Source organism: Tenrec ecaudatus, chromosome 10 (assembly GCF_050624435.1).
Source record: "Tenrec ecaudatus isolate mTenEca1 chromosome 10, mTenEca1.hap1, whole genome shotgun sequence".
Lineage (NCBI taxonomy): Eukaryota > Metazoa > Chordata > Mammalia > Afrosoricida > Tenrecidae > Tenrec > Tenrec ecaudatus.
In genome coordinates, this window is record NC_134539.1 from 98,822,884 (window position 1) to 98,850,319 (window position 27,436).

The following is a 27,436-nucleotide window of genomic DNA, read 5'->3' on the forward strand; positions in this document are numbered from 1 at the left end:
TTTATTCAGCTGCAGATTATACAGGGGGCGCTATAATAAAGTTGCTTTGTAAAAGATAAAGTGCTATAAACATATTCGTTTAGTAGGAATCACAAAGCTCTGTGATCAAACTTATGCATAGGAAGCATGAACTTGTACTCTATTTTATAAATTAAAAAGTCCATATGCGGTATATTTATTCCTGATCTAGAAACTCTCAGTTTAAAAACATCTATATGATTTTTGCTGATTACACGCCCTATGTTCCTTATAGAATGTAGGGGCAATATATAAAAACAGATGTGAAAATGATATCTATTGATCTTCTACCTAGAGATAACCATTTTAATGTGGTCCATTTTTTTCTAGATTTGTTTCCATGTATAGGTATTTTTGTATAACCAAAGTTGTGTTATATATGCACATTTATATCTTGCCTAAAACTTTCTGTGTATCATCAATATTTCCCTGTGATAATTATATTTAATAGCTAGATAAAATTTCCATCCTATGACTATTCCATAAGTGACTGCTTTTTTAATTGGACATTTTACTGCTTTGTTTCCAGTTAAGACTATTTTCTTGGGACAGCGTCTTTGAAATAGAATTAATTGGTCAGAGTATTTGTATTTTCAGTACACTGATAAACTCTCACTAGCTTCTCCTTCATAAAGGTTGCCGAGTTAATGATATACCAGTCTCACAGGACCATTGCCCTCTGAGTATTTTCCCCGATGAGCTTATGGTTTTATCTCACAGCATAATAATAGATACCTCTGCTTCTTCTAAGGCGGCCTGAATGTCACATTTTTCCTGTTCCACTTGCTTCTTTATTTTCTCTAGTTCATGAATTTGCTTCCCTCCCTCAGCAATCTGCTCCGTGAGGTCAGAAATCTCATCTGTTGGTGAGCAGACAAGGGACGTGTGGTCAGACATAGGGCCACATGGAACGGTTCTGCTAGGTCTACACGGGGTAGTGAAGCTCAAGAGGACTCACGCTGCAGGTTCTTGTTTTCCCTCTTCAGGGTCTCCAGGTGGTCCAGGGACTCCTCATAGGCATTCTTCACCTTGAACAGCTCGGTGCTGAGAGAGCGGGCCTCCTTCTGAGATGCCTCCAGCTCCGCCTGCGTCTCCTCATACTTCTGTCTCCATTCTGAGAGGATCTGAAAAGCAAGACATCGTCAGCATACCTAAGGAGAACGAGAGACCAGGTAAAACACGGGCCAGTCAAAATAGGCTTCTTGGTCACCTTGTCAAAGTTCCTTTGCTTCTTGTCCAGGGCTGCGCAGGCCGCGTTGGATCTCTCCACGTCCAGCATGAGGTCCTCCACCTCATTCTGGAGGCGCTGCTTGGTCTTCTCCAGGGAAGCGCACTTGGCGTTCACAGCCTCGACATGCTCCTCAGCATCCTGGAGACGCTGGGTCAGCTTCTTCCTGCAGAGGTAGCCAGATAGTCAGGAGACTGGCTAAGAAAAGGAGCGATGCTGTCCTTTCCTCAGCCCCTTTCTCCATTCCTGACCCTGTAATGACAGGCGCCTCGTTGTTTTCAAACGTGTGGCAGCTAGACCGCCCTTCTAGATGGTCAACAGTAGTGTTGGTCAACAGTAGTGTTGTAGTGCTTGGTATGCTATTGAATTCTTAGAAGAAATGTTGCTGCCATTTGGATTCTCACCACATTAAATAATTCTGGATTTTCAGGAGTGCTGATTGAGTATGGTTTTGGAGAATGATGAATTCAGACAATCGTATCGATTACTTTGTATTTCCTATCTCCTTCCAAAGAGGATTTGAGGCTAACTAGATCTGGCATCCTGGTTTACTCTTGGGCTTCTGACCACAAGGTCAGCAGCTTGAAGCCACCAGCTGCTCTCTAGGAGTGAGATGAGGCTTTCTACTTCTGTGACGAGTTAGTCTCAGGAACCCACAGGGACAATTCTATCCTGTCCTATAGTGTCATTATGAGTCAGAATAGACTCGAAGGCAGCGAGCTTTAGTTAGGAGATACTCATCTGCTGGCTCAGCCTTTCTACTTTATTTGATGTAGCTTCCCTAGAAAATCACCAATGTCTTCTAGTCATATGAATTTGTTCAATCTCTAAGGAAAGAAATTGATGGCTAAACGAAGGCAATTCAAGCAGTTTAATCAAGGGCAGTTTCCCTCCTCCCCTTTTTCTGTATTTTTGATTCATTCCAAATTATGTGTCAAGTATATATCCTTAAGACACACAAAAAACCTTTAACCCTCATGCCCCCAAACACGTTTTATTTCTCTACAAAGACAAAAGACTTGTTTTATTTGTACCAACCCTGGGCCTTAGGTATAATTCGAAGGCCTCTAACATGAATTATAAGAGTTTTACTATCTACTGTACAGCTTAAGAAGGTGAACTCTGGAATCAGAATGTTCAGTTTCAATCCAAGCTATACAATTTATTAGCCAAGCAACATTAGGTTTGCCTCTTGAAGCTTCAGTTTCCTTATCTATAAAGCAATACCAACATGACACTTGTTTTTGAAAGCTGAATGAGATAAGAATTAACATAGTATTTGACACGTAGTATGCACTTTGTAAAGATTAGCTTCTATTATTATTAAAGAGACTTGGTGGTGCTGTGGGTTAGGCACTGGGCTGTTAAACTCAAGATTGGTGATCCAAACCCATCAGTGACTCCTTAGGAGAAAGATGAGGCTGTCTGCTCCTCTAAAGATTTAAGTTTCAGAAACCCTGTCAAGGTCGCTAAGCGAATCAGCTTGGTTTGGATTATTATTACCATTGCTAGTTTGTTCATCGTCATCATCATCAGGAAGCTAAGACATCACATTTATTCGTTTTCTCCTTCTGAATTCATAGCACGTACTTGGCCTCCTCCAGCTCCTCTGTGCGCTGGATGGCGTCCGTCTCGTATTTGGTCCTCCACTGGGCCACCTCACTGTTGGCCTTGGACAGGGCCCTCTGCAGCTCGGCCTTGGACTCCTGCTCCTCCTCATACTGTTCCCGTAGCAGGTCACAGTCATGGCGCGAGGACTGCAGGGCGTGGGCCAGGGCGTTCTTGGCCTGCCAAAGTACCAGTTCAGTGACTTAACTTCTTTTATTCAGTGATATTTCATTTGCACACCTCAGTAGACAACTTTTGATTTGTTTAACCAAGAAGCATCTTTGATTGATAAGACTTCCAGATCCTTTGTTGTCCTTGGGATTATGGTCAGCTAATAAACATACTACACCTGTTGAGACCCAGAAAATCATGGGATCATTTGGAGGCGTTCATCCATTTGGAGGAGCACTGTCTGAAATGGTTGACAGAGGCTGCCAGGACCTGATGCACCAGGTGGCACGGGGACCATGAGGGGCCTGCTCTTCAGCTGGCCAAAGACTATGGGCTGAGTGTGACAGGTGGGCTGCCTTCCAGGCCTAGGTAGGCAAAGACCAAGGACCACGTAATGGAAAAACCAAGGACAGGAGAGACTTAACTGCTGGCTGAGGAGAGATGTTGCTGTGGACCAGTGGCCATAGCCTTACTGCTTGCTAACGGCAGAGAATAAAAACAAAAGAGCAAAAACAACCAAACTCACCTTTGTTTCTTCCTCTAGCTGCCGTTTCAGCTCCTCAATCTGCTGAGAGGATGCTTGTTTGCTCCTTGAAAGCTGAGACACTAACGCATCCTTCTCATCTAATTGTCGGGAATATTCGCCTGGGAGGAATGGAAGCCGAGGAATCTATTAATGGTGCACGCACAGACACACAATCTTGAAGCCTATGTACATATGTGCATGTGTTTCTCTGTGGACACACATGATAATCATGCTATGTGTGTTTCCAAATAATGTGCTAGGACTGATTAGAACTAGACATTTAAAAGCTCGGTTGCTTTAGGAGTGGGACAGGTCAAGTTATCTGCTCAGTTATTTTAACTGTATTTTTAAAAAATCATTTTATTAGCATATAATTCATATATCATACACTTTAATCATTCAATCATATTATGAAGATTTATGAAATCCTGACTACAAGCAATTTCAGAACATTTTCTTCTTAGACTTATTGTTAGCTCCCCATCCCATCCTCCCCTGCCATGCCCATAGGCCATTATCAATTCAGTTACTGTCTCTGTATTGATCCACCTGTCTTGGATTTCATATACAAAAAAATCATGCAAAACATATACATGAAGCAGCAATCAAGCAAAATTCAACAATGAAGACTAGACAAAACATATATATGCCTGTTCATTCTTGCTTTCGTCCCCTCTTTGTCCCTTGCTTAGGAAATGCTGATAGTTCGTCCATCACCCCCCACAGTGGAAATTCTGGTACCTACCCAGTAGCCCGGGCCTCACTTTTGCCTAGTACACTTTTATCTAGTGCAGAGCCCAGGGTGGATGCCCTTACCTGCTTCTGCCTGCAAGCGTGCCCTCTGTGTGGACAGGTCATTGATGAACCGCTGCTGTTCTTCCTCCTTCACCTTGAGTTCACTCACTTGATCTTCTAGTGTTCGGCACATCTTTTCCAGGTTTCCCTAGGAGGTGCAATAAGGATGAAACCCTGGGTACCCTTCAAAAAATATTACAGCTTTACTCCTGACATATTTTAGAGTGAATAAATGTGTGCCATGTGTGAGTATAAAGTTATGACATCTATTCCGTGGAACAGTCCAGGGCTCAAGCGGGATGAATGCAGTGTCCCCAAATGGGCCATCGTTGGCAACTGCCCACTTCTTTTCATCATCAAGATACCAGCCTTGGTGGCAGAGTGGCTGCAGGTGAAGCTGCTAACTTCAAGATCAGTCGTTTGGAATCACCAGCTGCTCCCTGGGAGAAAGATGAGATTTTTCTACTCCCACAAAGCGTTACAATCTTGAAAACCCACCAGAGCAGTCCTGCCCTGTCCTCTGGGGTAGACATGAGTCAGAATTGACTTGATGGCAATGAGTTTGGTTTCAGAGATTGGGTTTGAAATCATCCAAATCATCATAACCTATTAAAAACAAAAAAGTATACCATCCCCAAACCAAGCCCACTGCCAGCCACTCTGTTTTCACTCACAGCGATCCGATAGGAGCTGAACTGCCCTTTGGGGTTTCTGAGTCTTCAATTCTTTATTAAGACAGATTCATCTTTCTCCAGTGGAGCTGCTCCTGAATTTGAACGGCTGGCCTTGCAGTTAGTGGCCCAGCCCATAACCCATCGTGCCCCCCAAAACCCTCATTTACATCACGTCACTCCTGACTCATCGCAACCCTATTGGACGGAGTAGAACTGCTCTTAGAGGTTTCTGAGACTGCAACTCTTAATGGAGAAGAAAGCCTCATCTTTTCCCTTGGATGATTGGTAGTTCTGACCTGCTAACTTCCTGTCTAGCAGCCCAACGCATAACCACTACACCCCCAGTGCTTAAACTATGCCACAAGGAGGCCTTAAAAAATGTATAGAATGAAGTATCTTAGAATAGAAAATATTAGCGTAGTGTTACCAATGACCACAAACTGTGTTTAATGACAGTGATTGATAGGTGTTGTCCATTATTCCTCCTCCTGATGTTGACACAGTATGGGTACCTTGGCTTTGGAGATGGCCTCTGAGTTACTGCTCAGGTCATCAAGCTCCATCTTCAGCTCGCTCTTCTCCTTCTCCAGCTTCTGCTTGACCCGCTGCAGGTTGTCGATCTGCTCCCCGAGCTCGGCCACACTGTCCGCGTGCTTCTTCCGAAGAGCAGCCGCTGTGGCCTCGTGATGCAGGGTGGCCTCTTCCAGGTCCCTGCGAAGTTTCTGGAACTCAGCCTCTCGCTTCTTGTTCATCTCCACCTGAGCAGAAGTTGCCCCTCCAGCCTCTTCCAGCCGCTCGCTGATCTCCTCCAGTTCCCGGGAGAGGTCAGAGCGCTGCTTCTCGGCTTTGGCCCTGGAGGCCCGCTCTGCCTCGATTTCCTCCTCCAGTTCCTCCATGCGGGCCTGGGAGTGACACAAGCACATTAATATGAACCCTCAATTTCTTGTTTCTTTTGGTTTATGGTTTGTGGAAAAGATGGGAGGTGAGATGACCTACCTGCAACTCTTTGATCTTCTTTTGTAGTTGAACTTCTACTGCTTGTTCATCTTCAATTTTGCTGATCAGATTGCTGATTTCAAATTCTTTCCTATAGACAGAACAAGACATATTAATAAAACCCATGCAAATTGAAAGATGATGTTGCCTAGAGTAATTTTTAAATTCCTACTTTTTAAGCTTCTCATCGAGTTGCTGCTTGTCATTTTCCATGTCCATTGTAGATTCTTGGGCCAATTTTAGGTCTCCCTCAAGTTTCCTCTTGGCTCTTTCTAGGTCCATTCTAAGTTTCTTTTCTTGCTCCAGAGACCCTTCAAGCTAGTGAGAATTGAAAGTATGTTAAAAATGGGAAGTGTTGTGGTTTTAATCTTTCAAAAAGATACTCAAATGCAGTTACATCGTCCACTTGCTGCTCCAGCTTGGTCTTGGCCTTGGTCAGAGTGTTCACTTTGTCCTCCTCTGCCTGCAGGTCATCCAGGGTCTGCTGGTGGGCCTCCTGGAGGGCCTTCTTCTCCTTGGTCAGCTTTGCGATGGTCTCGTCCAGGCCGGCCATCTCCTCTGTGAGGTTTTTCACCTTACGGAGTAAAAACGCTTTGCATTCAGTGTTGTGTTTGGGTGGACTCCATTTCATGGGGACCCCATAAGTTAGAACACACACACACACACACACACACACACGTTCACATGCATATGGCTCCTACCTTGTTCTCTGTGGCATGTTTCTCCTTCTCCACCTTGGCCAGTGTCAGCTCAAGGTCATCTATGTCTTTCTTGAGCTCTGAGCATTCATCCTCCAGTTTCCTCTTCTTGGCCGTCAGCTCTGCATTGATCTCTTCCTCATCCTCAGCCCTCTCTGTCACCTCTTTGATTTTGGCCTCCAGCTGGATCTTGTTTTTGATCAGTTGCTCACACCTTTCTTCTGCATCAGCCAAGGCATCAGCTTCCTGTGGAGAGGGAGATTAAGGGATGTAGGGAGATGGTGCCTTATCTTGAACTTTGTCTTTGCACAAAATAGAAGGGTTTATTGAATACTGATGAATTTTTCAGTATGGGATATAACATTGAACTTAACTGAACAATATAGGGCTTGAGGAAATACAGCTAATTAGAAGTGAAGTGAGACTATAGATTTAGAAGCAAACCAGTTTGAAAATGATTGAATCACGGCCATCAGTAATTTTAAAATATAGGATGTAGAAGAGTGGGAAAACTTCTAGAGAAAGAGGAAGCCGGGGTTCTTGTCCCAATATTGCCTGTAGATGTAATACCCTGGACAAAATCCTGTCCTCTTATGATTCTCAGGGTCCTCATAAGGGGGTTGAAATTGAATTATTGTTAAAAGGTTTCCAACTGTAAGTATCCCCAAATCTTACTTCAATCAGTTGGTTAGTTTTGGTTTGGGCCATTTTTAGCCACTCTCAACTAACTAGTTCCTAGATTGACTTAGAAAAGAAGAGCATGAGAAAGCAAACGTAAATACTCGGATGCCCTTGTAGCAATTTTATGTAGCCCAACTCTTCTGGCGAAGCAGTGCTTCCTTGTCCAGAGTTCCACTGCAGTATTGTCCTTCACTCAAAGCATGATCTATTAGCCTCTAAATAAAACTTTAGAGTCTACAAGAACATGTGGTTCTGAGAAATCACCTACTTCCAAGAAGTTTTTGTAAGTAGCCAGATGCAGATCTGCTGGATCCTGAATTCACTAGATTGCTCCGGACTGAAGAGGTTCTTCAATTTCCCAGTCTCTGTTTTGTTAATAGCTCTAACGTTTGGACGTGTAATCGGTGTAAATGGATGATAAGGGGTGTATCCCAGGGTTCCTTTTCTTTTCTTTTTGATAGTGATGCGTTCAATAAATATTTATGGCTAATATGAAGTGTCTATACTTGCTTTTGGAAAAATGTAACTTTCATATAAGTAAAGCTACCAGAGTGAAAAGTTTGAATAGCTTAAGACTTGAGGAAAACTTTCCCTCTTGAATTTTTTGACATCATTAGGCCAGACCTCCGCGCCACCATCATGACAACTCCCTATTGAACAGGGCCAGTTCTACGTTGCACTGTTGGACTCATGGCAGTGAGTTTGGTCTTATTGCTCTTGAACCAATGCATAGAGGTCTCAGAATACTGGGTGTGTCTCAAAGGAAGAATCACAGAGGTCACATTTTCTGATAGTTCCGTTCAAATAAACACGAGTAAATTTTTCTGCTCCATTATTGGGGTTTTTGGAAAGGTGATATCAAGCAAAAAAAAAAAAAAAAAGGATGCTCTCTCTGTTGAGTTTCAACAAAATCTAATAGACTTGCATCAGGAAAATGATGCTTAAAAGGATGGGCTGAAGCAGTGGCAAATTGTTAAAATATGGCTAAGATGTGACAGCTTTGATCTTAAACTTCCCGAACGTCTAGCACATATTGTGGGAGTGTTGAATACATCCTTCACTATTCCTTTCTGCCCTGGGAACTTGAAAATAACTGTGTCTTACATTCTTTATCCTATCAACCTGATAGGGCCTGCCATTTGGGGTTTTGAGACTATAGCTCCTTGTGGATAGAGAAAGCCTCAATGTTCTTTTGTGGAGTGGCTAGTGGTTTTGAACTGCTGACCTTGTGATTTGCAGCCCAATGTGTAACCCACTATGCCACCAGGACTGGCAGTGAGTTTTGCTTTTACTTTCTTTATAGAACATCTGAAAGAGCATTAAATACTAAAATAATAATAATAATTTGATATTGTTTTCAAGGAAAGGACTTTTGTAAATTCAAAGCAAGTTTTGCTCATTCCAGAACACCATCAGTCACACGAAGCCTTCGGAACAGGACGGAGTACTCACAGACTGGACCTGAAGTTGCAGGTCATTTTTCTCTTTTAAGAGAGTGACCATTTTTTCCTCCAGCTCCTTCCGTTTAGCCTCTGACTTGGCGAGCTCATCTTTGGTTTTGGCAAACTCCTCCTTCATGGTGGCCATCTCCTTCTCGGTCTCCGCGCTCTTGAGCAGGGGCTTGATCTTGAAGAACAGCTTCATCCAGGGCCAGTGCTTGACGTTCATGAAGGCACGGATGTTGTACTGGATACAGAACAGGGCTTCCCTGAAAAGCCATAAAAATGTCAGTGTTGATCCTTCTGGGTAGGTACCTTACACATAGAATTCCTTTTAATGACCACCTGCCACATACTATAATACAACGAATTCTGTATCTGTTACTTTGTTGTTATCTACCACAAAGTTGATTCTGACTCCGTGGCCCCAGGTACAAGGGAGGGAAACATTCCCTGCTCCTGCACCATCATTGCATTTGTTATATTTGACCTTGTTTTGTGTGGTGCATGACGTTTTCGGTATCTGAAAGTGTTCCATTGCTATTCATAAGCTTTTCAGAGGCTAATTCCTCAGAAGTAGATGGTCTGCTCCTTCTTCATAGTCTGCTCCTAGTTTGGAAGCTCTGCTACAACCTTTGCCTTGTGTGACTCTGTTGATGTATGTATGGATTGTGATAAGATTTGTATGAGCCCCTAATAAAATGATTTTAAAAAAGAAGCAAAAGAAAATTGTGTGTTGGCAGCCCAACTTGACCTTTGGTCACCCTGTATGAAGGAAGAAGTTTCTACTTAAGGGGCATTGAGTTCATGTTCATGGTGGCGGATTAACTTGGTAAAGGATATCCATAATGGCTGTACAACACGGAGAGCATATAACCAACGACACTGAATTACACATGTAGAAGTTGTTGAGTTGGAGAATGTTTTGTTGTGTATATCTTTGCCACAATTTAAAAAGTAATTATACAAATAACAATGAGTTCAAGAAAGAAGAAAATATTCCATAATTGATTGTGGTAATAACTGTACAACTCTTCTTGATATTATTGACTTATTGAATTGTATGCTATGTGGATGAAGTATTAATAAAAGTGTTAAAAAACAACAACACCAAAAAAGACGTGCTGATGGGAGGAGAATGTAGCAGTATCAAGTAGAGAGCGCTGGGTGAGGTTAATTAAGGGAAAGGGCACTGGAACTTTTGACTAGATAACCAGATAAATTAGAAGGAAGGGAGAGGACGTGTGCAAATATGAGGTTAGGAGAGAGCATATTCTTTAGCCTGGATGGAAAAGGCTATAAGGTTGGACATGATGAATGAGGAAGGGGCTAGAAAGAGCCTTGACAATCAGGCACGGCAACTTGGATGGGGCCATGAAGACCATAGGGAGCCAAGAGCTGAGGGTGGCATAATGAAAACAGTGTTTGCCGCAAATTGTTCTTGCAGTTGTATAGCATCTGGATGGAGAAGGGAGAAATTGGTGGTGGGAGAGAATCCAGTTGTGTTGGGGCTAAGCTGAGGCTGAAATACAACTGCACGGGCAATTTCTGAGCCATGTGAGACTCATATTCGGCCCCAGATTTTGGATTGATGAATGAGGAAGGCGGAGGGAGAATCCCCAGGGGACCCCACTAAGCCTGATCTCCCATATGGTTGTTACCTTCTTTGTAACATTTTCTGGTATTCGACCCTCATTAGGAATCCCCGACAGACTGCTTGAGTTCTTGTTATAATCTGGGCCAATTTTTCATCTCTCATTTCTTCCAGGAGGCCCAGGAGGCCAGCTTTGAAGAACACCTGGACAAACAAAGAGTCACCAAATCATCCCTACACTATAAAGAACCCTGAAATGGCCAAAGGTACTTAGATCAGGTGTAAATAAATAATTATACCTTAGTGTGTCCAAATTTGTATTGGGTGTGATCAATATCAATAGAGGCAAGTAGTTTCTCTGATGCTTTCTTGCTGTCGATGAACTGTCCCTCTGGAATAGCACTGGCATTTAAAACCTTGTATCTGTTTAGTTAAAGGAAGGAAGGAAGGAAGGAAGGAAGGAAGGAAGGAAGGAAAAGGAGAGAAGGATCAGGAAGCTATGATTACATATGGCAACCCAATGACATAAGAAGAAAGCATTGATTCAAAACCTGAGGGACAAAGTAAAAGTGGAAAATTCGAGTGTCCTTTCAGGTCAGATAGTAAAACAGTATGATTTACTGTGATTGAATACATGCCTTCTTCTGGATTTAGAAAGTGACACCTCTTTTTCCTAACCTGTTACTCTATCCTACTTCCAGAAGAATGTTATTATTTGGCTTCATAAATTCAAATAAATAAACAAACTCACTGCCATCGAGTCAATTATGATTCATAGGGACCCCATAGGACAGGATAGAACTATCCCTGTGGGCAGTTCTTTATGGGAGTAGAAAGCCTCATCTTTATGGGAGAAACTCTTTAGGGGTGTAGAATGCTTCATCTTTCTCCTGAGGAGCTGCTGGTGGTTTTGAACTACTGACCTTGTGGTTAGCAGCCCAGTGGATAACCACTAAGCTGCCAGGGCTCCTGAAATAGGACAGGTGGATGAACACAGGAAAAGTGATCAAACATGCATGTCATTTTGTGACATGCAAGGAAAGACTGACCTCTGTTTAAAATCTCCATATAGGATCCTGCTTGGGAATCCTTTCCTGCAGATCCGGATGCCTTCCAGCACGCCATTACACCTCAGCTGATGCAGGACAAGTTCGTGCTCCATGGCCCCTAAAGGAAGAATACACACACCTCATTTGTGGACTGAAGCAAACCCACCTGAGCGTATCTGGGTATCGGAAGTATCTTACCGGGAGTCTTGGTCTCATTGGGGATGATGCAGCGCACGAAGTGGGGGTGAGTGCTTCTCAAGTTGGTCATCAGCTTGTTCAAGTTTTCCTAGAAACCAAGTGGAAGGGATTTTATTATGGGAAAGTCCTATACTTGGCCACAGAATTCGAGTTAGTGTGGAATTAGCCTGGGTGCATCTTAACAATTAGGCCCGAGGCATTTTGTGTTTATTATTGTGTGCTATCAAACCCACTCAGTTCAGGGTTTCTTGGGAAGTGATCTTTGGTGGGTTCTAACTGCTGACCTTTTGGCTCGCAGCTGAATACTTTAACCACAATGCCAGCAAGGCTCCTGGGAGCAAACATACAAGGTGATTCTGTCTTCTGAGGTCTCAGGAATTCTAGCCTGTCAAACAACCAAAGGGCCAAAGTTCTGGGAAGAAATGCTGGTCTCCAGCTTGTGCGATCACCAGGTGTCGAAGGGATCAGGCATGAGACATCATCAGAACAAAAAAAATCATATCACTGTGAATGAGGGGGAGTGCGGAGTGGAGACCCAAAGCCCATCTGTAGGCAATTGGACATCCCCTTACGGAAGGGTCGCCGGGAGTAGATGAGCCAGTCAGCGTGCTGTGTAGCAATGATGAAACATACAACTTTCCTCTAGTTCCTAAATGCTTCCTCCCCCTCACCCCCGCCACTATCATAATCCCAATTCTACTTTACAAATCTGGCTAGACCAGAGGAGGTACACTGGTACAGATAGGAATTGGAAACACAGGGAATCCAATATGGATAATCCCTTCAGGACCAGTGGTGAGAGTGGCGAAACCCAGAGAGTGGAGGGAGAGTGGGGTAGAAACGGGGAACTGATTACAAGGATCTACATATAACCTCCTCCCTGGGGGTCAAACAACAGAAAAGTGAGTGAAGGGAGACGTGGGACAGTATAAGATATGAGAAAATAATAATTTATAAATTATCAAGAGTTCATAAGGGAGGGGGCAGTGCAGAGGGAGGGGGAAAAATGAGGAGCTGATGCCAGGGGCTTCAGTGAAGAGCAAATGTTTTGAGAATGATGAGGGCAACGAATGTACAAATGTGCTTTACCCAATTGATGTATGTAGGGATTGTGATAAGAGTTGTATGAGCCCCAATAAAATGAAAAGAAAAAAAGAATGCTGGTCTCCAAGGTATTCCCTTTTAATATCCAGGAGCCAGCTTATAAACACCTTTCGTAGGCTTGTGCAGAGCCATGTTCTGCACTAGGAACCACACGGCAAAGCAAAAAGCCTCAGCTCTGCCTCTAACAAGCTGCCCAACTCTATAAAATCTCTTTCCTCCCTCTGGGGTCTATCTGGAAACAGGTGAGATAATCTCTCAGGCCTTTTCCATCTCACTCAGAGTGAACAATTTTCACAGTGGTATTTTCACAGCAGTCACACAGGTCAGCAAGCTTCCCGATCCTTTCTTGGGTTTATTCTTCCCTGGGATCAATAGCTTCTTGTTTATCCTTGCCTTCTTCTGCTTTGTTTTTCAAAGTCTAAAATTGCGAGCTAACCTAACCCATGTGGACTGATGTTTTGTATCTGAAAACGATCCACGGAATAAGGCGTATGGTGAGAGGAGGGGGTTACTCCTGAAAGAGTGTAATGGGTAGAGTGGATATTTTCTTAAATTATAGAAAACTCACATATGTATATTTTCTCAGTGCTTCTCAGGTTTATTCTTTGAGAAGGCAGACTTTTTTTCATATCTCCATTAGCCATTAGGAAACAAAGATCATAAGCCATATGAGTGTCTAGTTTTGAAAACACACACAAGGGCAAACTGATGAAAGGATTCTATCGAGTGAGAGCCCTGTAAATTGTCAGTGAAAAAGAAAATAAGATTTCATTTTTCACAGAAACGAGACTAAGCCATACAAATTCTGATGGGGCAGATGAGCTACAGAAGAAAATCACATTATTTTGTAATAAAATTATTGTTGTTTTAATCCCAAGTGACATCTTCTAGCTCAATCACTCACCTAAATCACTAGGCTTGACTTCAGATGACTTCTATCTATTGGAGAAAATTAAATCCACCCACAGAGAACCAACCTGAGTTTATGGCAGATTGTCCAAAAAAAAAAAAAAAACCAAAAACATCTCAGGCTCACTCTTCAAAAAAACCCCTCAAGGACATTTTTAAAGAACTTCAGTGCAATAAAGAGATAGGATAGGACCTTCCCAGGGGACAGCTTTGACCTCCAGCTCTGTTTCTTTAAGATCCAGCCTAATTATGTTAACAAGAGTGTGCTTAAGAACACTTTGGCATTCTTAAATTGACTGTTCTATGTTGTTCTTTGCTATTGAATTGAATCGGACTCATATTGACCCCATGAGTGCAGAGCAGAATTGCCTCTTAGGATTTTTAAGTAGACTTCCAACCTACCTTCCAAGGCACCCTGGGTGGGTTTGAACCCCCAACCTTTCTGCTAGTAGTCTAAGGTGAAACTCTATGTGCCACCCAGAGGCTCCTCATCAATATGAAGGGGCTTCAAAAATTTGTGGGGAAGTGGAATTAAAACATCATGACATTGTATCCTACAAACTTTTTGATGCTTCCATATAGATTAGGTCATCATAATAAAGAGCTCTGGAGGGGGCACACATGGTTTGCCCTTGGCTGCTAACCTAAAGGTTGGCAGTTCAAACCCAGGCAGGGATGCCACGGAAAGTACCCCTGACTATCTGCTTCTGTGGGAGCAATAGCCAAGAAAACCTTAAAGAGCAGCTCTCCCCCATCGCACATGGGGTTGCCAAGAGTGAATCCACTTGTCAGCAACTAATAGGAAGAACGAATTGAAATCTACTCAGTCCAGGCAAGCATCGCTAACAGGAACTACAGCAGCAACGACCACAGTAACAATAGATTCAGTATCCTTCCCACAGGAGTAGCACGCCTTTGGGTCAACTGTGAGGTTCAGAAGAGTGAGCATTTAAAATGATCTCTGTTCACATTTCCTTCCCTTCTAACTTGGTCGACAGACAATAATCATGATAACCCATAGAAGCAGACTAGGGTTTTCTAAGTAAATTTGTACTTTACCCTGAAAAGAGCCGACACAGTCTGGAACGAAGAGCCCTTCTTCTTAGCGCCTTTCTTTGCACCACTGTCTGAGGTAAAAAGCAGGCCCATTAATCACAGTAGACGTCTGAAGACTGGCATGCTACATGATCATTCTCCGGGAATGGAGTTAGCTCAGGTTAAGGACACGGAAAGTACCTGCTTCAGCACTGGCATATGTGGAGAAGAGACTGGCCAGAGTCTTCATCGCAGATTTCCGGTACAGGCCGACCACCGTGTCATTCAGGGGGTCCTTGTTCTTGTCCAGCCAGCCGGCGATGTTGTAGTCCACCGTGCCGGCGTAGTGCACCAGCGAGAAGTGGGCCTCGGCCCTGCCCTTCACCACCTTGGGCTTCTGGAAGTTGCTGGACTTGCCCAGATGCTGGTCATACAGCTTGTTCTTGAAGGAGGTGTCTGTGGCCTTGGGGAACATGCACTCCTCCTCCAGGATGGAGAAGATGCCCAGTGGCTGAATTTAGAAAAGTAGACAATGGGCTTCAGCCTAGCTTCTCTCACAAGATATAAGCACGTTGACTGTCACTTGGTTGAATGTCGAGGGCCCCAATTCATGGTAGTTATGAGCCAACACAGAGTCACAGCTCAGAGAAGTACTTTGCTTATTTCTAGAGTGACTTTCCCATCATTCCTTCCCATTCAACTCATAGCATCATTTTAATGACAAGAATAGTGGAATATAAAGAATATAAAATAAATATAAGTAGTAAATATATTTATCACAGATTTTTTCCCTATTAAGTGAATTAATTTGTTGTCATGGTTTTATTTTGCTACAAAATGACTTACTGGCTTAGAATGCTTATTCTATATGCGATAATTTAACAACCAAAGAACAAACAACCAAAACTATTCAGGGTGCTGTGTGTATTTAGTCTCTTATATCTGGATTAGGAAGAAGCATACGCAGTTTAATTATTAACTTCTGAAGAGATTCACTATCCTATAAGATCTGTGCATTACTTTTTATTGAGAAGAAAGTTTTATTGCTATTGCTGTCATCTCAGATTATAATGGAGATAAGCTTAGAACTAACCAGGCCATACTTCTAGTGAATAGAAAACATTCAGCAGAGTTGCAGGGGATTTGAGTCAGTGTGAGAACAAACAGGGAGCAGAACTCAGCCCTCCGTGATCTCTCATGTAAATATTGAAAAGAGATCATTTCCAAATAGGAAAGTGTAACTTTTCTAATATGTTCTGATTACAATAATACTTCCTTTCATTGGAAGTCATGCGCACCTTCTCGATGAGCTCAATGCAGGCAGCCAGGTCCATGCCGAAGTCGATGAAGGTCCACTCGATGCCCTCCTTCTTGTACTCCTCCTGCTCCAGCACGAACATGTGGTGGTTGAAAAACTGTTGCAGTTTCTCGTTGGTGAAGTTGATGCACAGCTGCTCCAGGCTGTTGAACTGTACAAAATTGTCGAGATATCCAGATGAAAAGGATTTGGGTAGCAAATGGAATTGCTTTATGAACTAAACTTTTCTTCGGAAAAAAATGTCTAAAGACAGTACTGAAATGTGATTTAAACTAATTATTGATTATTGTAAGAATCTCAGAAGATGTAAGTAAGTGTTAACAGGAGCCTTTCTGACAACTCCAGAGCATGACCCTGTGGTCAACGGTTCAGATTCAAAGGGTAGGGGAAAGTATTTATTGGAACATCTCATTTGGTTTTTGCCATCCTCCCTCTCCAATTTGACATTAAATTATCATCACCTTGGTGGACACATTGTCAAATAAAGCTTATCTTAAGAGCCTTAGCTTCTATGTAAAGTGAAATATAGGCTAATTTTTCTTCTGTCTGTCAGACATGTGACAAATCCCTCTTGTCAAGGCGATGAATAAAGAGAGCTGATACAGTATAGCAACTGAGAATGGAAAAGAGTCTGCAATCATTCAGTGGAGATGATATATTTTGTGTAAAATTAATTTGGAAGAGGACCTACTATGATTTGTCTCTAAGCATCTAATGTTTTTGCTCTCTCTCTCATCCATGGAACAGACCTCATATATGTACAATGATATAGATATGGGTTCCTACCCCGGCTTTGTTCATGCTAATTGTATGATCTTTAGCAAGTGTGTCGATTTCCTTGAGTTTCATTTTAATTAGTATTTATTTAGTGGCATTAGTTATTCCTTCATGATTTTTAAAAAGATCAAATGAAGTAACATTTGGATTTGCTTGGTATATAGTGCAGGAACACACTGATTGTTCAATAAATGCTAGCTTTTATTATTACTTTCAGTGACCGCCTAGATGTTTTGGAGCTAATGTTTCTTCTAGGTGTACTGGTAGAGAAAGCATTGTGGATAATATCAATGGACATGGAGAATGATAGTGCATAGCATTTCATAGCCTACAGTGACCCCTCCCCACTATTTAGTAATATGAAGACCACTCACATCAAAGATCTCGAAGCCAGCAATGTCCAGCACCCCGATGAAGTACTGCCTGGGCTGCTTGGTGTCCAGCTGCTGGTTGATGCGGGTCACCATCCACAGGAACATCTTCTCGTAGACGGCTTTGCCCAGAGCACCCACTGCATTGTACACCTTCCCACAAAGAGCAATGCTGGTTAGCTTTCTTAAAAATATGTCATGAAGCAAAATAAGACTAATTTATAAATTATCAAAGAGGGAGGTGGGGAGGGAGGGGAAAATGAGGAGCTCAATCTTGAGAAGGATGATGGCAACAAATGTACAAATGTGCTTGACACAATGGATGGATAGCTGGATGGATGGTGATAAGAGTTGTACGAACCCCCAATAAAATGATTTAAAAAAAACAGGTGAAGCCTACTTAAAATATACATATATATGTCATGAAGAGCTACATGGTGTAAGTCCTACACATACCTGCTGTACTGTCTGACCTTTGGTGACGTACTCATTGCCGACCTTCACCCTGGGGTAGCAGAGGGCTTTGAGCAGGTCAGCGGAGTTCAGACTCTGGAGATAGGCTGCCTTGTCAGCAACTGCAGGGACACAATTCAAGACATGAAGGTTAGTGATGGTCTGCTTCTCTAACCTCATCTTTGTGTGTCCTTCTAATCCAACTTCGTTATTAATAAATAACGGATCTCAAGTAATTCCATAGATCAAATGAGACTCTGTATACAATAGAACCTATAATTTCCACTAGATGGTTGCTTATATTGACTGGTTTTTGGGGGTTTGATTACAAGTGCTTTTTGAGAAAGTCATCCACAAAGAGCATATGTGCACTATTGATTGCAAAAGTCCTTCCTCTTAAGAGACATTAGGCAGAGTTTGAATGATAACACACACATCTTAATATTCACTGCTCCCCAGGGATGAAAGAGTATTTGGATAGCATTCTCAGTTTTGCCACTCATGACTTAATCTCACTGGATTAGTTTCTTTATTGGATTATATGTCATTTTAAAAAAATGTGTCTTTTAGACTTTCTGGATTGGCCTTTGTTGTTGCTCCTTGCCCTCAAGCCGTTGTGACTCATAATGACCGTGCGTATAACAGAATGAAACATACATTGCCCCACCTTGCTACATCTTCATGATCATTGGTATGTAGGGGTTCATTGTTGAGGCTATTGTGTTCACCCTGGCATCAATGAGAGGGATAACCTCACCGAGCTTCTTTAAAAAATTCTGTCAGTGACTATAATGTACATTTTATGTGCCAGGTGTGCAAGGCACTCTCAAAAGTTAAACCACCGAGAGAGAATGACAAACTGGTGCTGTCCGAAGCGACCTCAAGGATCAGATAAATTTAGCTTTCCGTGGTAGACCCTGTACATTGTATGCTCTTTCCGTGTGTAGAACATATGGTTTTCCTTCTGTGGTTATGCACCTAGCAACAGTTAAATGTCCTGGAATTCCCATTCATCTCAAGGCTATCTATAGTTTGTTATGGTCCACAGTGTGGAATGTCTTTGCCTAGTCAATGAAACAAAAGTAAACATCTTCCTGGTATTCTCTGATTTAAGCCAAGATCCATCTGACATCAGCAGTGATCAATCTTGTTTTACATGTTCATTTGAATCCAGCCTGAACCTGTGGCAGCTCCCTCAATGTACTGCTGCCACTCTTGTTGGGTGGTATTCAGCAAAAATTTTACTGGCATGTTACATCAGTGATATTGCTCTATAGTTTGACCACTCTTTTGAGTCACCTTTCTTTGGAATGGCTACCAATATGCATCTCTTCTAGTCTGTTGACTAAGTAGCTGTTTTCCAAATCCCCTAGGATAGATGAATGAGGGCTTCCAGGGCTTTATCAGCTTGTTGAAACATTTCAATAGATATTCCATCTGTTCCTGAAGTCTTGTTTTTGGCTAATGCTTTTAGTGAAGTTTGAGTTTCTTCCTTCATTACCATTGGTTCTTGCTCATACACTACTCCTTGAAATGGTTGAATGTCACCCCCCGCCCCCACGATGACTTTGTGTATTCTTCCCTTCTTCTTTGTATGCTTCCTGCATCATTCAATATTTTGCCCATAGAATCTTGCAATAAGTCAACCCAAGGCTTGAGGGTTTTTTTTCTTGCGTTCTTTCAGTTTCAGATATGTTGGGCATTTTCTTCCCTTTTGGTTTTCTAGCTCTAGATCTACTCACATTTGGTTACACTCTTTTACTTTGTTTTCTTGAGCTATTCTTTGGAATTTTCTGTTTAGCTCTTTGACTTCATGATTTCTTCCACGTGCCTTAGTGATTCTACAATTAAGAACAAATTTCAGAGTCTCCTCTCAGATCCACTCTGCTCTTTCTTTCCTGTTTTTAGTGACTGTCTGCTTTCTCCATGTGCGATGTCCTTGATGTAGTTCCGCAGTTCATCAGGCCTTCCTTTCTTACTTTCTTTTCTATCTGACGTGTTGCTATATTGTCTACAGGCTTACACTTGGCAACCCACATGGATTCGCAGAGTTTTTAAGGACATCCTTTGGCCCTAGTTCTATGTTGATCAGATCCTATATTGCTAGTTACTAGGTTTTTCTAACTAGTGTGAAAATAGACAAAGTTATCCTAGTACCTATCCACCATTGCTAAATAAAAGTAGGGACACTTTTCCATTATTCTATTGCATTCTCTCTCCAATTATCTAGCCCTAGGCTGTGATTTTTAGATATCTTCATACACTTTCCTATGTGGGTTCATTTTAACTTATTTGTATTGCATAACAATGATGAAGACAGAGAGATGTGAGGAAGGAAAGGCGTGGAGAAGGCACGCAATGTGCTTTTCCTTGGTTCACAAATCCTAGGGCTGTCACTGGGCTTTACAACCTCTTTGGGAGCAATGGATGCGCATGGACGGATGAGTGGATGGGTAGCTAGGTGAATGTAGGGATAGCTGGATAGATAGATGCGTAGATATTTCTACATGAACGTTTCTGTATAGAAGGAATATGGAGAGAGAATGGTGGAGTAAAAAACCTGAGAAGGTTTTTATTTTGTAGATTGTCTTGTTGCATTTATTATATAGTTTGTGTGTGGTGTGTGTGTGTGTGTGTGTGTGTGTGTGTGTGCTCTTTAGGAGATGGTATTAAAAATGACAGTGTGTGTATCTGTCAGAGAGAGAGACAGAGAGAGAGAAAGAGTGAGAGAGAGATTCTCTGATTCAAACTCAGATGGAGGTAGTTTTGGTACCTTCAGTGCCATCTGGCTCAGCTTGCTCCTCCCGTTGCTTTTGTTTGAATTTCATGTTCCCATAGTGCATTACAGCGCCGGTGAGTTTATAGATGGACACTTTCTCTTCAGGACTAAATCCCAAGATGTCAATGGCACTCTACCAGAAGAAATGAGAGGACCAAAGTGAGAGTCAAAGAGACTAACTTATTTAGAAGAATACAGATTATATCTTAATATAAACAGCGGGGCTGCTTTTGTCATTCTCATATGTAATGGGTTTTTTTTTTTTAATGTGCAGGCGTGTGACTTACATCCGTGGCCATCAGCTCTTCTTGGTCATCAATGCTGGGGACTGTGATCTCTCCCTGGCTGATGAAGGCATAGTCATACGGGTTGGTGGTGATCAGGAGCATTTCTGGGTACATAGAATTTAGAAGGTTTTATGTTTTACTTTAGACATTGTTAATAACATATTAATTCTCGTCTGTGAAGTTAAGTTTGTTCTCACCAATTAAATCTGGCTTCTTATTGGATGTGATTTGATAAAAAATATGGTAGCTTCTTTCTGCCTTTAGCTGGAAAGTAACTCTAGACTTTTCTAGCAGATCTGAAAAAAGAGACAGTCAACCAGGAAATCTATCCATGCTACTAAATTAACCTTAACATCTTTGGGAGTATTGGATGGGTTTCATTTATTTCACTGAAATTTCATCTTGATGATTTCTTGGTGCCACATATTAGAATTGCAGATACATATGCCAATTGCCCATGAGTCTCACCTTCTATAAAGCATTCCTACTGGAGAGCAAATTAGCTTCATATAGAGGATCCTTGGCCTTAGCTTAAGAATCGATTGCTACCAATCCCTTCTTGTTGGTTCACTTTAAGCTCATGCTGTGATGGAGTGGCGACTTTGGTATCATCTACCAAGGCTCAAGGCAAGAGTAGTCACAGAAATGTTGTGTGAACTCATAGGTAGCCCATGATAACCTATGGGTAACCCCAACTCCAGATGTTTATCCTGGGGGAAAATCATTGTTTCTGAATCAGGAATTTATCTTCAATATACTAAATAACCAATCTAAGATTGCAGTAATTGGAACATGCAGTGGACATGGATAAGTCTGACATTAACCTCACAAACCACCCTACCAACAAGCCCACATCTTACAAGCTTCGTTTGCAATGGGTCTTGCAAAATATCCAGGTACATGAAATCTCTAGTGTTTGTGCTGATTTTCAGTGGTCCTGTTACTCACATGTTTCAATATCAGCGGAAGCCAGCTTCCCTGTGGTACCAAAGTGGATCCTGATGAATTTCCCCTTAGAAAAAAGAAACATGATTCAGAATATAAAACAACAACAACACCTACCATTCCCTCCCCAACCTCCCAACTTCCTCTTCAGGACTACATCCCAAGATGTAATGGCGCCCTGCTAGGAGAGATGATTGGTCCAAAGTTAGAGTCAAAGAGACTATCTTATATAGAAGAATATTCTTGCTCCTAGCACCCCTCTAAGACAGCAGAACTGCCCTTGTGAGTTGCTGAGACGGAAGCTTTACAGGAGTAGACAGCCTTATTTTTCTCCTTTGGAGAGGCTGGTGGTTTTGAACTCCTGACTTTGGATTAGCAGCATGCAATAGAAAGAGAGAGAGAGTTGAAATAGTAATCAGACATGATTTCCCAGGCACATAAGGACAGGGGAGACCCCTCGCAGACTCACAAAGCGGGAGGAGTTGTCGTTCCGCACGGTCTTAGCGTTGCCAAAGGCCTCCAGCAGGGGGTTGGCACTGATGATTTGATCTTCCAGATTCCCCTGCAAGGAAAAGCAACACTCATTTCTGGAGTTCCAGACTTCCCAAGAGCCCTCCTAGAATCCAGATGGTAACTATGGTGACCAGACCCACCTGCATTTTGCCAGATTCCTCCTTCTTCTTCTCCCCAGTAACTGCAATTGTTGCAAAGTACTGGATGACACGCTTGGTGTTCACGGTCTTCCCTGCCCCGGATTCTCCGCTGTCCAAACACGAGAAACCGGAGAAGAGGTCAGAATGATAACACATGCTGTCAGCGTGGGAAACAGTCTTGACCAACCAGAGCAGTAAAACCAAATACATACGTGATCAGAATGGACTGGTTCTCACGGTCTGTGAATGAACAACCAAGACCACGAATTAGAAAAGGAAGCTTATTCACTATGAAACTGATTAAAACCAGTCCAGATCAAATATGGTATGTTCTTGAAAACATTTTGAAGACATCGCTCATGACTTCAGGCTTGTGTTTAGCCTCTGAAATGACCTTCTTGGAGTAAAATTTGTGAAAGTGCTCCCTCATGTCTTGAGGGTGTTTTGTGTTTGTGTACCTCTGTGTCTGTGCTTTGTTTTAAAATGCCTTGCTAATACAAGGATAGAATACTAGAATAAGTGTCCACTCACCCATCACATTATGTCAGTGATAACATTGTGAATAATTTTATGTCATCTCTCATCATATCTACTCCCAAGAAGAGTTAGAGTATGGCCAACTCACAGGGACTCTACCTTGCCCAGTAGGGTCAGAATTGACATGAGGGCAGGAAGGTCTTCATATTCTCCTTCCACTGGGTTATTTTAAAGGAAATTCTTTACATACAACTTCATATATAAACTGTTTGATAAGAATCATAAAAATTTCAAATCATAAGGGATCTGCTGATTTATCACATCTCTATTTCAATACTGATAGCTGATAGATTTTAGAGAATTCTAAAATACTTTTTGGAAATACAGATACAATCTGGATTTTATTAGCTGTAGGTGCAGATTATGGGGAATTCAAGGAATTAGATACCATCTTGTATCAAATTCAGACTGATTCCCCACTCCCAGGCCCAGTATAAGCAAAATAATGAAAGATCACATTGCATCTAGTGAGATAGTAGATTTTTAAAAAGTAATGACCTCTTTAAACTCATTTCAATCACTGCCATCAGGTAGTTTCCAACTCATAGTGACCCTATAGGACAAAGTACAACTGCTTCTGTGGGTTTTTGAGGCTGTAAAGCATTACAGGATTACAGCATTACTTTCTCCCACTGAGTGACTCATGTGAACTGGCAGCCTTGTGGTTAGCAGCCCAATGTGTAATCCGCTATATCAACAGAACATCTTCAGGCAATACCACAATAATATCACTGTGTCAACCCCGAACATTTGATATGATTTTAGATGAACTGATAGTGTTGGCGAAGAATATTAAATATACCATGGACTTCCCAAAGAACAAGCACATCTGTATTGAAAGAGGTACAGTCAGAATGCACCTTGGAAGTGAGGAAGGTAACACTTTGTCTCATGTACCTTGGGCATGTTCTCCAGAGGGACTAGTCTCTGTGAAAGACAACATGCTGCGTAAAGTAGAAGGCCCTTGCAAAAGAGGAAGTCCCTCAGGGCCTTAGCTGTCACAATGGCTGCAACACTGCGCTCCGTTAAACTGTGAAGCTGGCACAGAACCAGAGACTGTTCGGTGCTATGGTACATCAGATTGCTGTAAGTTGGCATCAACTCGAAAGCCTCGAACAACAATAACAACAGTGTTTGTGAGTCATAACCTTGAGTTTGGATCAGCTCCCCACCCCAGAGGATGGGAATGTTGGTAAGAGGTGTGAGTGTGTGCGTGCGTGTGCATAATAGCATAAGTGCAGCTGTTGACTATTTGAACCTCTGAAATAAGCCAGCTTTAGGATCATTTCCGGGCAGTAGCTAGTGTCTGTGGACCAGCCAAAGCACAGTCACTGGCATGGGAGCTTTGTAGAAATGCTGGCCAATGCCTAATAGGAGATTGCTAGTTTGTCATTTTCTCCTCTTCTCCTTTAAAAGACAAACTAAAAACAAGTACAACAAGAAAAAGAAGGCAAATTAACAACAGACAAACAAATAAGTCCTCTTTCCATTTCCAGGACCTCATGAAACAAAAAGAAACTCAGGAATTTAGAACTTTTGCCAAGGCAATACTTTTGGTGAGAGAAAAATCTTCACTGCTGTATGTAGGGATTATAATGCTTATCAAAGGTACTTGCTTATACTTTGAGAAGACCCAGAAAATCTGGCTTGGATAAAATTGTAAAATATTTCCAAAAAAAATGAGAATTTTAAAAACTCTGTTCTATTAGGCAAAAACTTCAAAAGCTCTGGGAGGAAACTAAAAAATCATTCTTTACTTCTGTCCTCAGTGACTAGTACTATTAGCTGTGTCATTTGAAGATAAGGGTATGTTTTCTAGTTATGCTCAATAATGATCTTTGCTGGTTCTTTCAGCGACTAGGTTAAAAATCTGTTTCAACTTTTTTTCTATTCAAATTGGAAAATAAAAAGTATGGGAGAACAATCAATAGGTGGGGGCTTCAAGAAATCTCCTGAGGGGAAAAAAATCACATTTTTAAGTTCCATTTTTCCATGAACTTTCTGAAGGGGTGCCCCCTGTACAATTGTATAGCCATCTATTATTGTTTTGAGCAGGCTAACTGTATTTAATGGGCAGCTATCTGACTCAGGAGCCTCTTTTGGCTCACCTGTAAAATGGAGGTGGCTGTTGCCAAGAAAATGTGGCTTCCTAACTTTGGAAAGAGTGAGCCCATGTGCGAGAAATGTGTTGTCATCAAGTCCCTAACAGATCTGGTTGGTAATTTTTTAGATCCCATTGACACGTGTCTCTAAATGGGTGCATCACTCACTCACCAGTCAGCATGAACTGATAGGCATTGTCAGAGATGGAGAAGATGTGGGGTGGGGCTTCCTGACGCTTTTTGCCTCGGTAGGCGGCCACCACCTCAGGGTTATACACCGGCAGCCACTTGTAGGGGTTGACGGTGACGCAGAAGAGGCCCGAGTAGGTCTGGGGGGATCAAAAAATGTATCATTGGATTTGGTTTTCACTCAAGGCTAAATAGACCAGAAAGATGTCTCCAGGCACTCACGTAGATCATCCAGGATGCATAGCGCTCTTTGAGGTTGTACAGCACCCCGGGCTCATGCAGGTGGGTCATCATGGCCATGTCCTCGATCTTGTCGTACTTGGGAGGGTTCATGGGGAACACCTGGTCTTCCTTGACAGTCAGAGTCTGGCAAGGAAACATTCCAGTTTGGGTGAATGGTTGGAGCTAGGCTTTATGTTTGCCTCTGTTCTTGCTGTAAAGTGGTCCTTAGAAGCACCTTCTACTATATGATCCAGTGTCCTTTAACTAGAGGCATAAAGGCATATTTATTTCAGAGGCTGAGGATTGTTGCCATGATTTGTTCTGTATGATGAGCTGTTTTCTTAAAAAACCAAAGCAAAACAAAAAAGAGGCCCCAAACGCTTTCCTCCCCCAGTCTTGTCCCATCTCAAATCGATTCATTTAAACAATATCTTTGACCTAATGGTTATCCTTTTTATTTTCCCTTGCTATTTGTGGGAGGGAGATGAAGCTTCTTACTTCCAGGAAGATCGGCAGCCTCAGAAGCGCACAGGGACAGTCCCCCCCCCCCCCCCCTGTCTGCTAGAGTTGGAATGGACTCAATGGCAGGGGGCGAGAAAAGTTTTGCTCTTTTATCATAAGTTACTTCACATTTGAGGGAAAGGGGAATTTTTAACTCAGTAAATAACGCCAAGTTTCTTCTGATAGAAAAATCTAGTTGGTACATCTCTGAGGTTTGGGGATTTCGACTGGGATGTGGGGGATGAAGAGAAATGGTGAAAGGTGGGTGTCGTGGATGAAGCCCGGTAGGAGGCCGGGAAGAGGAGAAAGAAGGCCACTGCCGAGAATTTCTGGGGCTGACCAGATTGGACGTCTCTACATTGATCTGAAAGGGCAATCGACTTAGAGATTCCCCACTCCTAAGGTTCTATTCTTGAGCGGAAGAGACAGGGTAGCACCTCAGGAGCATTGGCTCCTCAGTTTTACTTACGGCTCCACCTTCAGTCTTGACGGTTACTTTGCCTCCGTCCTTGCTTTGTACAACACTCTTCACGTAGGATTCCTTGGGCTCCGCGACGAAGACAGACGTCTTAGCATCGAAAGGCTTGTTCTGGGCCTCTATCCGCTCCTTCTCCGACTTCCGGAGGTAAGGAGCCGCCTCCCCAAAAACCGCCATCTCCGCGTCTGAACCCCCGCTCATGGCTGAGATTAATTTAGCCGATTCTGCCGGGCAGGAAAAGGGGGAAGAGGGTGTGAAAGAAACTTGAAGTCATACATGCACATCGTAAAAAATGACAGAAAAGTAGGTTCAGCTTAGAATCTAATTATTTTTACAATCTGCCATTCATGAAGACGCTGAGGTGTTCTAAAGGGCTTAGTTTGGAATGAGATTCTAATTTGAACCTTTGCTTTTAGAAGTTTGCTGATTTCCTTCCTATATCTCTTGATTCTCAGGCTGGGCACCTATAAATGAGTTAGAATGGAACTTTTGCTAGTTTTTAATCTCTAAAATGTGACTATCTGTGTTAACAACGATGGATAGATTGTTCTAGCAATTATCATTTAATCCCCATTTCTTCTGCATAAAATTACCTCGTCAATGATCATTTAATCCCCATTTCTTCTGCATAGAATTACCTTGTCAATTATCATTTAATCCCCATTTCTTCTGCATAGCATTTACATCATCTGTAGGCTGGGTTAAAAGAGAAAGTCTATCTTGTTCAAATACAAGTTGAGATTTTCAGAGCTCTCAGAATAATCTCTCTTTGAGCCTCATCCTTTCTTACAAGCTAATTATCTTAAACTTATTTTAATCTCTCCTTTATATTGCTATTTGGTATTATATTTCTTCGTGAGTCATGAAAAGAATGATAGATTGAGTTTTCCGTACTCTGCATGTTTCCATCCGTTGGCTTGTTTCCAAGAGACTTAGCATTGTCTTAATTCTAAAATCTCTTTTGACACAAGACACTTCAGCTAGCAGATCGAGCTATATAGGTACAGCAGCTTCAGCAAGAATAAAGCCCTTCTCACTACACAAATTCCAAGGGCTTCTTTTCTTTCCATACAGAAAAAGAAGGAGGGGGGTGGATAAAAG

The 27,436-nt window shown here is 42.2% G+C and overlaps 1 protein-coding gene across 1 annotated transcript in view; it reads right to left on the minus strand.

The window, feature by feature from the left end:
* The window catches only part of LOC142458125 (myosin-8), a 31,345-nt gene extending 4,807 nt beyond the window's left edge, over nt 1-26,538 (minus strand). The window contains exons 1-31 of the mRNA XM_075559168.1: nt 26,327-26,538; nt 25,357-25,500; nt 25,118-25,274; nt 22,519-22,546; nt 22,307-22,415; nt 22,123-22,215; nt 21,657-21,720; nt 20,906-21,004; nt 20,709-20,812; nt 20,416-20,554; nt 17,646-17,764; nt 17,193-17,342; nt 16,022-16,192; nt 14,925-15,234; nt 14,748-14,815; nt 11,676-11,763; nt 11,478-11,595; nt 10,728-10,851; nt 10,496-10,632; nt 8,848-9,103; nt 6,718-6,960; nt 6,414-6,590; nt 6,189-6,334; nt 6,017-6,107; nt 5,533-5,922; nt 4,368-4,494; nt 3,552-3,670; nt 2,837-3,033; nt 1,229-1,412; nt 977-1,142; nt 754-878 (exon numbers count right to left, since the gene is read on the minus strand). Coding sequence (XP_075415283.1) covers nt 754-878; nt 977-1,142; nt 1,229-1,412; nt 2,837-3,033; nt 3,552-3,670; nt 4,368-4,494; nt 5,533-5,922; nt 6,017-6,107; nt 6,189-6,334; nt 6,414-6,590; nt 6,718-6,960; nt 8,848-9,103; nt 10,496-10,632; nt 10,728-10,851; nt 11,478-11,595; nt 11,676-11,763; nt 14,748-14,815; nt 14,925-15,234; nt 16,022-16,192; nt 17,193-17,342; nt 17,646-17,764; nt 20,416-20,554; nt 20,709-20,812; nt 20,906-21,004; nt 21,657-21,720; nt 22,123-22,215; nt 22,307-22,415; nt 22,519-22,546; nt 25,118-25,274; nt 25,357-25,500; nt 26,327-26,536 — 4,653 coding nt within the window. The 5' untranslated portion in view covers nt 26,537-26,538. The remainder of the gene's footprint in view (nt 1-753; nt 879-976; nt 1,143-1,228; nt 1,413-2,836; nt 3,034-3,551; nt 3,671-4,367; nt 4,495-5,532; nt 5,923-6,016; nt 6,108-6,188; nt 6,335-6,413; nt 6,591-6,717; nt 6,961-8,847; nt 9,104-10,495; nt 10,633-10,727; nt 10,852-11,477; nt 11,596-11,675; nt 11,764-14,747; nt 14,816-14,924; nt 15,235-16,021; nt 16,193-17,192; nt 17,343-17,645; nt 17,765-20,415; nt 20,555-20,708; nt 20,813-20,905; nt 21,005-21,656; nt 21,721-22,122; nt 22,216-22,306; nt 22,416-22,518; nt 22,547-25,117; nt 25,275-25,356; nt 25,501-26,326) is intronic.
* Nucleotides 26,539-27,436: the final 898 nt, after the last annotated feature.